The 11,676-nt window shown below is 43.2% G+C and overlaps 1 protein-coding gene across 1 annotated transcript; it reads left to right on the top strand.

The window, feature by feature from the left end:
- The first annotated feature begins 5,551 nt into the window (after positions 1–5,551).
- On the top strand, positions 5,552–9,421 carry NME6 (NME/NM23 nucleoside diphosphate kinase 6). The gene is made up of 5 exons (XM_007951775.2): positions 5,552–5,641; positions 7,157–7,259; positions 7,801–7,840; positions 8,804–8,964; positions 9,255–9,421. Exons 1-5 carry the CDS (start codon positions 5,552–5,554, stop codon positions 9,419–9,421), a joined length of 561 nt encoding a protein of 186 aa, XP_007949966.1.
- The last annotated feature ends 2,255 nt before the right edge of the window (positions 9,422–11,676 follow it).

The following is an 11,676-nucleotide window of genomic DNA, read 5'->3' as shown; positions in this document are numbered from 1 at the left end:
TCTGTGGAATTGAGTTCATAGGAAACTTGTTTGAAAGGAATGTGGTTTAAAGACAAGGAAACTGGCATAAAGAATAAAAGCTTAGTTTAAAGAAAGATTTAAAAAACAGCTTGATGGTATCTTTGATGTCAGTAATTCTAGTCTTTCCTAATTCTTTCCATTTCCCTGAATTATACCACTGTACTAACTACAAAACTAAAATTTGTTTTTGGTTTACCTAATTTAAGTTAATGAACAACCTGACTTCTCGATACCTTTAATATTAATTTTTTAAATTCACATTAGAATTACACTGTCATATACACCTTGAACTTTACTTCATACTTGGACAATAACACATGGGACAATAACATGTCATTGACTAACTTTCTTTCGGTTCCAGTAGTCCAGAACATTGCATGTTAGAACTAATTTTCAAGTTGCTGAACACTCCTATCTTTATAAGGTGGGAATGGTGATTTCAAACTCACTATGTTTAGGGATCTCCCTAGCTAGCTAGCTATCATCTATCTATCATTTCTCTCCAAAGATGACTAAGAACTCCTATAATACTTCAGGATTCTTTGATGTGTGTGTGTATATAAACTAAACTGAAGAAAACCAGAAGGATTTACTAGTACCAAAGCTGACAGAGCTATTTGAGCTGTAGATGAAAATTTCCCAAATTAAGTTCAGATCATCTTACAGGTGATTTCTATTAATCTTTCAAGAAAGAATTTTCAATGTAATATCAATTTTTGTAGAAAATTTTAAAACTAAGGTCTTTTCTGCAACTTCTTCTATAAAACCAGCATCACTATATGGCAATAACCAGAAGACAATAATAATAAAATAGAAGAAGTATATAAGTATTTTTAATTTATAAAATGTAACAAAATTGATTTATCCCCAAATCATAAAGACGGCTTAACATTGCTATTTATGTAATTCTCTATCTAAACAAATTAAAGAAGAAATATATATGATCATCCCTTAAAAGCAAAACCACATTTAATAACATGCAAAGGTACTCATGTAAAATGAAGTAAAATTTTGCTGAAGAGAATTAAAAAACAGTTGCAGCAGTACATTCACACAGCACTGCCAGAAATTCAAGCTGATTCAGAAGAGGGATATCATTGTTGATGTCAGATGGATCTTGGCTGAAAGCAAAGAATACCAAAAAGATGTTTACCTATGTTTTATTGACTATGCAAAGATGTTCAACTGTGTGGATCTTAACGATTTATGGATAACACTGAGAACAGGAACTCCAGAACACTTATAGGTGCTCATGAGGAACCTGTACACAGACCAAGCAGCTGTCATTCGAACAGAACAAGGGGATACTGCATAGTGTAAAATCAGGAAGGCTGTGTGTCAGGGTTGTTTCTTTTTACCCTACTAATTCAATCTGTATGCTGAGCAAATACTCTGAGAAGCTGGACTATATGAACAACAACGTGGCATCAGGATTGGAGGAAGATTCACTAATCCACCATATGCAAATGAAACAACCTTGCTTGCTGAAAGTGAAGATGACTTGAAGCACTTAATGACGAAGATCAAAGACTACAGTCTTCAGTATGGATTACACCTCAACATAAAGAAAACAAAAGTCCTCACAACTAGACCAATAAGCAACATCACAATAAATAGAAAAAAGATTGAAGTTGCCAAAGATTTCATTTTACTTGGACCCACAATAAACATTCATGATAGCAGCAGTCAAGAAATCAGACGTCGTAATGCAGTAAGCAAATCTGCTACAAAAGATCTCTTTAAAGTTTTAAGGAGCTAAGATGTCACTTAGGATCTCTGGTAGCATAGTGGCTAAGACACTTGCCTGCTAACCAGACGGCTGGCGGTTCAAACCCACCAGCCACTCCTCGGAAGGAAGGTTGGGCAGTCCTACTTCCGTAGTGATACTGCCTCAGAAACCCAAGGAGGGGTCGCTATGAGTCGGGGCCGACTCGACGGCACATAACAACAACAACAAGATGTCACTTGGAAGACTAAGGCGCTCCTGACGCAAACCATGGTATTTTTTAATCGCCTCATATGCATGTGAAAGCTAGACAATGAATAAGTAAGACCGAAGAAAAGTGGATGCCTTTGAATTACAGTGTTGGTGAAGAATACTGGGAATACTATGGGCTGCCAGAAGAACGAACAAATCTGTCCTGGACAATAATGGCCAGACTTCGTCTCACTTACTTTGGTCATGCTGTTACAAGGGACCATTCCCAGGAGAAGGATGTCATGCTTGGTACAGTAGAGGGTCAGCGAAAAAGCAGAAGACTCTCAAGAAGATGGATTGACACAGCGACTGCAATGATGTGCTCAATTACCACATGGTTCGTTCTGTGGTAGATAGGGTCGCTCTGAGTCGGAGCGGCTCCTCACAACAATCTATTCCTGCCAAACCCCTGCTCTCAATTACCTATCTTGGACTCCCCTCATTGTCTTTCAGCCAATTATAATTTCTTAACTTTCATTTCCTGCTCCAACTGTACAAAAATGTTTTCTCCTTCATTGGCCGGCGGAGCGGCCATCTTCACTCTAAATTTGAACGTCTTCCTGGTACACACACACACACACACACACACATTTGGACGTCTTCCTGGTACACACACACACCTGCCACCCTAAACCGCACATCCCGTTCACTCCGTCCAGCCACACTGCGCAGGGCAGCGCTGCACCAGTCCTCCGACCAGGTCCTCCCTTCCGCCTCAGAGCCCCAAGCCGGACTCAGAGAAAGGGGCGACTGCCACTAGCTGAGCCCCGCTTCATCCTCGTGTTAAGGTCCTAGGCGAGTGCTGTAAAAACACAATGGCCATCGGCCACCCTCCAGCCAACCTGCCTCCCGCAGGAGCCAGCGTCCAGAAACCCGCTGGCTAACCCAGGCGGGAACCCAACCTCAGTCCCTTTAAAGTTGTATTCGTGGCCTTAGGGCTACTACACAGGCGTGCGAGGACCTCAAGGAGGCCTGCTCGGTGGAACGCCTGAAGGACCCCGCTTGGGCCGCGCAAGCTGACTAGCGTGGTGCCTGACGGCCGGGTTCACAGCAAGAGAACTTTGTGGATCCCGACCCGAATTCAGATTGGATCCGGCCTCCAAATAGCCCAGAAACTGGATTAGGCTTGAACCCCTGGTACCATGGGGCGAGGATCGCGCTACTGAAGGTCTAGGAAAGTGGAAGGGGTCGACGGGGCCGGTCTGGAGTTGAGGCCGTGAGCCTGGGGGTCTGGAGGCGCCGGGCCTCAAGTTTGGGGGGCAGAGGCGGAGTTGAGGGTGGGAGTATAGCTGAGTATAGGTGGGAGTATAACCGGCTTGGCCGCTGGCCTCGGAGAAGTAGAGACCTCAGATGTGAAGGATAAATGCCCAGGCAGCTTCTAAAATTGTAATTCTCTGATGCAGTGACTCTAAATTGAGCGAGTGACTCTTTAAATTGAGCGAGTTTTTCAACTTCTCGACATTTGTTGTAAACGAAGAGCCAAGACAGCCCTAACTTAACTGGCATTAGAAAAGGAAGTTTGTCCTCTCACTACAAGCAGTATGCCCTTGCCGGAGACCCCTAGCAGCCTGGCTTTGGAATGGATAGCTCAGGCTCATTCACTGAGTGTTTCGCCAAATACTGATTGAGAGTCACTCTGCATAGGTACTGACAATATAGTGGTGAGGAAAACAAACACCTTCTTTCATGGAGCTGACCTTCTAGTAGTGGAGACATAAAGAAATCAAATAACCTGTAAAATTCCAAATTAAAGAACATGTTCAAGGAGCAGTGAGAAGGTATAAAAGGGAAAGTGAGCTAAGATCTACTGAGATGGAGGTAACCAGGGAAAGTATATTCTGGACTGCAAACTCCCCTACACAAATGCTGGCAGGGCATAAAGTTTAATAGAATTGAAAGTCTCATGAGGCTGAAGCAAAAGGAAGCTAGAGTGTGGGGTTCCAGATGAGACGGGAGAGGTAAACGCAGGGACCAGATCCCATAAAGCCTGATAAGCCATGGTAAGGATTTTGGCTTTTATCCTGAGAGCAGAGTACTCTTTAAAAGGTTAAGGAGAGGAATAATATGATTAGATTTGCATTTTTATTCACTCTGGCTGCTGTGTGGAGAACAGATCATAGACAGTGGCAAGAGTTAAAACTGGAAGACCAACAAGGAGGCTGTTGCCGTCCAGGCAAGGGTGATGGTGTCTTGGACTAGGATAGTGACAGTTGAGAGGGAGAGAACTGTATGTAATTGAGATATAATTGAGAAGGAAAATTGCCAGGACTGGTGATAGCATGGGTATAAAGGGTAAGGAAAGGGAGGTGTCAAGAATGGCCCCCTAGATAAAGATTGGTAAAGATTATACTTTACCAGTTAGATCTGGTAAAGATTATACTTGCTCTTAGGTTACTCACCATCTGGATATTAGGAAGAGTGGCATGGCTAATCTTGCACTAGTTAAACTGAGCTTGACTTTGTGTTTGGAGTGGAACATCAAACTGAAAGCTGTAGGAAGGACATGAGTAGAAGACACTTTGGCATAGCTTCCTCGTTTGGACCAGACCCTCGCATCACCTTTAATGTGATTGCTAGGTTACGGTCAGGCTAAGAAAAATGAGAGTGTTGTCCGCCTCTGTGCCTGCAAGTCTTCATTGAAGTCTTCTCTGTTTTTTGGAAGATTTAGGGGTTCTGTCAGATAATCTTTTGAGACCTAATCTTTACTCCTACGGAGGTGATCACTTTCTCAAATTAAATTGAACTCTGCAATTGGAAGAGACTTCAAAATCTTTAGTCCAGTTTATAAAATGTTTATGTTCGTTAATGTCATTTCCACAATTGTTTCTTGAGCTTTTACACCATGCTAGACACTAGGAATATAGAGATGAGTAGAATAAGATACTATATGTTAATTTCATCAATAAAATTGATTGAGCACCTTCTGTCAGGCACTCTGTAGCTACTTCAGATACAAACTCACCTTGAAATTGTATGCCTACAAGCCTTGCAGTTTTGCACAGTTGAGAGTATTAAAGGCCTCTGCCCATATCAAACCTGACCAACCTAAGATTAGATAAACAATGCTGTGTATCTAGCAGACTTTTTGGTATGCCAGCAACATACCAATTCTTGTCTATCAATCTTCTAATTCTGGCATTGATGGGGAGGACACTCTGGGATAGAGGGTTTTAAGAGGGGAATCAGTCATTACACCCTGTGACAAGCCTGTTTGGGACTATAAAAACACAAAAGAAACTTAGGAGGGGAAAGGTGTATTGATGGGAGTGGGTAGTATTTAAACTTGAGTTTCTCCTCAAAGGCTTATAGTTGCACAGACCAGATTCCACAGGGCAGATGGAATGCCCTCTCCTCACCCTTCCCCTAAATCCCATGACCCCAGTGGGCAATTAAGTAAATAATGTACACAGCCTTGCTGTGTAACTGTCAGTGCTTTTTGAGTGTCAGAGTGAAGAGACTTTGGCTTACAAGATGACACCGCTTCAGAGTAGGAAGGGATGGGAGTGCAGTACTGGCAGATCTCTTACCCAGCTCTTCGATGGCAGGAGTGAGATGGCCTCAATCTTACGAAACCCTCAGGCGCTTCAGCTCACTCTAGCCCTGATCAAGCCTGATGCAGTTGCTCACCCACTGATTCTGGAGGTAAGATTGATTCCTAAGCCTCTACTGTATGCCCTGGTTGTTGCTAACATTTTAGTTGCCACTTGTGGCAACTTTCTGTGAGGTCCTTTGCTAGATCCTGTGGAGGTAAAGTTAGGGAACCATGGACACTGACCCTAAGGAAATTAAAAAATCTTTTGGATAATTGGAACAAATAAAATGTGAGAAGTGAACCAATAAGATGATTAAAAAAAAAAAGACCCAATCCCCAAGACAAAATGTGCTCATTCTCTATTGCTACATATTAGCACAAACTTAGCTTAAAACAGCACCCATTTGTTATTTCATAGTTCTACAGAATAGAGGTCCAGTAGGCTTAGCTGCATTCTCTTCCTAGGCTAGCTGGACCATTATCTGGAAGTTCTGGGGGAGAGGACACTTGGAGGTTATTGGAAGAAGTCAGTTCCTTGTGGTTATAGAACTGAGGTCCTCGTTTCCTTTTCTGGCTATCAGACAGGGACTGGTCAGTTTCTAGAGGGCTTCTACATAACCTCATCACACAACTCCCTCCATCTCAAAGGCAGCAACAGCTCATCAAATCCTTCTTACGCTTCAAATCTCTCTAACTTCTTTAGCTCCCAGCTGGAGAAAATTCTGCTTTTAGAGCACTCATGTGACCCACCTATATAATCTCCCCTTTGAGTAACTCAAAATCCCTTTTGCCATATAATGTCACATAATCAGGGATATGATATCACATCATATTCACAGTACTGGTGATTAGCATAGGAAATCTTGGAGGCTGCGGGAGGTGTCATCTTAGGATTCTGCCTGCAATATTGTGACACATGCTAGTGAGCAGCCCTGATAAGTAAGGCCACTGCAGTGCAGAGGAAGACCAGAGCAATCGGGAACAATGGCCTGGAAGTGGTAGGACTCAGCTGGGCCACAAAGGAAGGGTGAATTTCAGTTAGTGCACAGGAGGAGGATGGGTGTTCCACAGAAAGGAGATGCTGAGGCAATGTGTATGAAAAAAAAAAAAAAAGGTGTGTATGTGGTGGGTTTGAGGTCATAGGTAGGCTGGGTTGGTCACACTAGAGAGTTGGAAGGGGTAGAGAGCAAGGAAAGTGTAGCCTTGAGCCCTGGGCTAAAGTGATTATACTTCAGTCCATGAATAATAGAAACCAACCAAAAGCTTCTGACCAGAGTATGACATGTCATTTATGGTGTTTTCAGCCTATCACAGCTGATGGTTTGGAGAGAGTAGGAGAAACTTGAGGTGGAACCACTACCAAGAGACTTTTATGGTATTCTTAGTGGTAGATCTTGTGGACTTGAAGCCAGGAGGCTGCAGGAATGGAAGGGCAGAGACAGTACTTGCTCATGATCTGGCTGTGTGACTGGAGGTCTTTACCTCACCTATCCTTCTGCCCTACCAATGAGATAGACCCTCAAGTCCTGGGCTCTGAGGAGTCCTCATGGTTCTTTGGTCAGCCTGGGTCTCCTGTTCACTGGCCCCTTTGCCTGATTTTTATCTTTGGGATGGTTTTTATCCAGGCTGTTCATCAGCAGATTCTGAGCAACAAGTTCCTTATAGTACGAATGAGAGAACTACTGTGGAGAAAGGAAGATTGCCAGAGGTTTTACCAAGAGCATGAAGGTAGGACCAGGAATCTTCTAAGTGGGAGGCTTCACTATTGTGAGAGGGAATCAAGAGAGATTTTACCTGGAACGCACAGTGGCAGGCTCTTTGACCTAAAAATTATGGGTAATTCAACCAATTCTTCCAAAATCTTGGTTTATACACAAACTTTTCATGATCATCAGTCATTTAATATTTTCTGGGGGTGCTCTAACTAATAGTCACAGCTAGAAACTTGATTTCATGTCCTGATGATAATATCAGTAGTTAACATTCAGTGAGTGTTACACTTTGTCAAACATTGTCCTAATGCTATTTCATTTCACTCTCCAGCAGTACCACAAGGTAGATTATATCCCCAGTACACAGATTAGAAATCTGAGTTAGGAAGGTTAACTACACAGCGGGTTGTAAGTGGCTGAGCCTGGATTCAAACCCAAGTGTGTCAGACTCCACAGTCTTTGTTCTTTTCTCCATAAAGTTATTACAGAAAAGGAGGTAGAAATACAGAAACTTCTCTTGAGTACCAGTGTCTTGATGAAGGTACTTTTCTTTGCAGGACGTTTTTTCTATCAGCGACTGGTAGAGTTCATGGCCAGGTACTTTCTTTTTTTAAATTTTTTTAATGCATTTTATTGAAATATAATTTATATACAGTGAAATACACAAAACTAAATTGATATGGGTCAATACAATTTTTTTTTCACTGTTCCTTCCCCTCCCCTCCCACCCCTCGTAACCAACAAAGTAAGTTTCCTTCCATATATAAACCTTTCCTTGACTTTTTACAATAATGAACTAATACTGTATTTGTCCTTCTGTGACTGAGTTATTTCCCTCAGCATAATGCCTTCCAAGTTCATCCACATTATGCGGTGTTTTGCAGATTCTACATTATTCTTTAGGGTTGCATAGTATTCTACTGAGTGTATGTACCATAGTTTGCTTATCCATTCTTCTGTTGATGGTCACCTAGGATGTTTCAATCTTTCTGCTATTGTAAATAGTGCTGCAATGAACATGGGTGTGCATGTGTCTGTTCTTGTTCTAGCTCTCACTTCTGTAGGATATATATCTAGTAATGGAATTGCTGGGTCAAATGATATTTCTAATTCCAGCTTTTTAAGGAATCATCATGGACAAGTACTTCTAATTTTAGTTCCAGAATATCCACTGTGGCATATCTCCCCTCCCCCCCCCAAGCAGAAGAGTTGATTTCATTTTCTGCTCTGTAAAGTTGTAATCAATATCAAGTCTAAAGAAACATGGGCTTGAGGCTCTGACTGAGCTGACCCTGATCTGGTGGCCACCTGTCCCATGGTACTTAACTGGTCCAGTGGCTATGGAAGAGTATTGTTGAATGCTGCCTGGCTGCTCTTGGGCCTTTCCTGTACATCAGCAGTGGCCCTCCATTACCGTCTATTTGAAGCTGCATTGGTACTCAGCTAGAAAGTCAAAGGAACACTCAGGATGTATGTGGTGCTTTTATTCATGCCCTGCTCACAGTGTCCCCTTCTGGGCCAAATGGCCAGATTCCTGACATGTACCCCTCTTACTCACAGTGGGCCAATCCGAGCCTACATCCTTGCCCACAAGGATGCCATCCAGCTTTGGAGGACATTGATGGGACCTACCAGAGTGTTTCGAGCACGTCACATGGCCCCAGATTCAATTCGTGGGAGTTTTGGCCTCACTGACACCCGCAACACTACTCATGGCTCTGGTGAGTCTGCCTTATCCACAGCCACAAATAAGGGAAGAAGTTTTGAGATTGGTATGCTGACTGTTTGGTGGGGCTGAGAGCCAAGTTCCCGAAAGGGGCCAAGTTGCCATTTGTGTGCCTGGCCTTCTTGGCCATAGGCAGATGTGGCCTATGGACTTTCTTTACATACCTAAGACTGAGAGGTCAGACAAGAAGTAAAGGCTTATCATGGCAAGGGTTTCTAATCCTAATTATGAAAACCATTTGCCTCCATCCTATACTGGTATGAAAACACCTTCTCGTTCTTACAGACTCAGTGCTTTCAGCCAGTAGAGAGATTGAAGCCTTCTTCCCTGACTTCAGCGAACAACGCTGGTATGAGGAAGAGGAGCCCCAGTTGCGGTGTGGCCCTGTATGCTACAATCCAGAGGGAGGCATCCACTGTGCAGCTGGAATAAGAGACTTAAGACCTGCTTGATGCATGCTTGTCAGTATGTGAAGAGTGGTGGTATTGGCCAGCTTTTGCTTTTAGACCTGTGGTCAAAAGCATTATCCTACAGCTAAGGAAGCCTGGGCTCATAGTGCCATCTCTGTTGGCACCACTGCCTCCCTGAGAGCCAAGTTCATCACTGCCACCTCCTCTAGAATCTTGCTCTGTATCTACCTCTTCTCTGGAATGTTCACAGTTAGTTCAGAAGAATGGTGGACAACTAAAGCTGGTCACCTTTTTGGTTCTTTTTGTTGAGAACTGTCCATCCTTCTTCAAGGAGTAGCTCACTTAATTGACTTGCCTGGGTTATAAATCCCCTGTAAAACAGAATGACTCTGTGTAAGGAGCATTTAGCTTATATTCCTTAATAAAAGTGTTCTACTAAATGCTTGAGGTTAGAAGCACTGCTTTAGGGTCATTGCCTTTCTCTCTATCCTTACTTAGTGAAACCTGCCCTGAAATCAGGTTTCTGGTGTGTGCTAAGTGAAGAGAGAATTGGGTAGGAGTCTCTCAGTAGACTGACACAAGTGAACAGCTTACATAGTGCATAAAGGTGCCCAGCAAAGAAACAGGGTGGGCTCAGGGCTGTGTCTTGGAAGAAGAGGCACCTTTTTTTTGAACAAACATGTGTCTGCCCAGTTGGAACATGTTTCTATGATTCACTTTTTTCTAATTTGCACAAAGGCACAAAATATAGCCATGTCTTCCATAGATCTGAGTTTAACAGTTACCTATTGCTGCATAATAAATCACCTCAAAATTTATTGGCTTAAAACAATCATTTATGCTTATGTTTCTGTGGATTGGTTGGGTAGTTCAGCTAATTGGGTGGTTCTACTGGGCTTATCTGGACTGACTCATGGCTGTATTCAGCTGATGTGTCCACATGGTTCAGCCTGAGTTGCTTTACAGCATGACAGCAGGTCCCAATTCACAAGCTTATCAAGTCTTTGCTTGTATCATGTTTGCTCATAGCTCATTGGCTAAAGCAAGTCACATGACCAAACCTAGAGCCAATGTGAGGAGGGGATGTACAAGGGCATCTATACCAGGACATGTAAATCATTGGGACCCATTACTATTGCAGTCTATTACACTGTGAGTTAGAGGTAACCATATAAGGGAAGTTGGTTGACTGAAGATAAGCAGACTGAAAGATTTACACTCTTTTGCTACCTCTTGTTTAGAGTGAAATGTCTGGGATTCTTAAATAATCTTCCTACATCAAAGTCTGTAAATGTATCTACATATGCACCCATCTCCTTCCTTCCTGTTGCAACATAGGAAGGGCCCCACTTCCTATCCAAGCCAGTCCTTCATGTGCTCTGGATCCCATCTCCTCTTTTCTCTGAGACTGTGTTCTTTGGTTTTCTATCTCTACTGCACCTTTCACCCTTCTCCACTGAGTCCTCTGATCGCTAATGTTGTGTGTCAACTTGGCTGGCCCATGATTCTAAGTGGTTTAGCCATTATGATGTAGTTATCCTTCATGATTGTGTTGGATTGGGTTCTCTAGAGAAACACAAAAACCAGCAAAGTATATATATATATATATATATATATATTGAGAAAGAGAGAGAGAGAAATTTATCTTAGATAAAGCGTGTAGAAGCCGACAAGTTCAAGCTGAAAAGTTCGTCTCTGGAGGGGGATGGGGCCCAGGGCCGTCTGGCTTTCACACGCACGGCAGAGGAGTTCAAGTCACAAAGTTCGTCTCTGGAGAGAGATGGGGCCCGGAGTCGTCTGGTTCCCGTAAGTGCAGCAGAGCCGGGAGAATCAAACTGACACGCAGGGTCGCCGTTCCCAACAAAGAATGAATCCGAAAGCCTCCGGGGGCGAGCAGCGAGCTGCTTACTCCAGGAAGTATATAGTCCGGAATGCCGTTCTTCCAGTTTGTCCCTGGGATAGTATTACAGGTAGGCCACACCCCTGGGGAAACTCCCCCTAGACTGACCGGCCGCTTAGGACGCAGTCATGTGATCCATCATGGGAACTACCACTCACAACTGGAGTCCAGTCAAGTTGACACATCTTCAACTATCACAATGATGAAGTCTGATATAATGTCATCATCTCCCTGATGAGATCTCCTTTGAAGTATGGCCTGCTTCCAATATATATGGAGAAGCTCTGGAAGAGCTCTCTGGCTTTTTGCTGGATCTGGATCCTGCATCTTGCTCATCATCATTTCTGGTTCCCAGACTTGAACCAGTGGCCAGCTGTATTACCTTCCAGTCTTGGGA

The sequence above is a fragment of the Orycteropus afer genome, unplaced genomic scaffold (assembly GCF_000298275.1).
Source record: "Orycteropus afer afer isolate SDZICR_OR568_19922 unplaced genomic scaffold, OryAfe1.0 scaffold00311, whole genome shotgun sequence".
Classification (NCBI taxonomy): domain Eukaryota; kingdom Metazoa; phylum Chordata; class Mammalia; order Tubulidentata; family Orycteropodidae; genus Orycteropus; species Orycteropus afer.
Note: the sequence above shows the minus strand (reverse complement) of the source record. Positions and strands in the feature narration are given on the sequence as shown.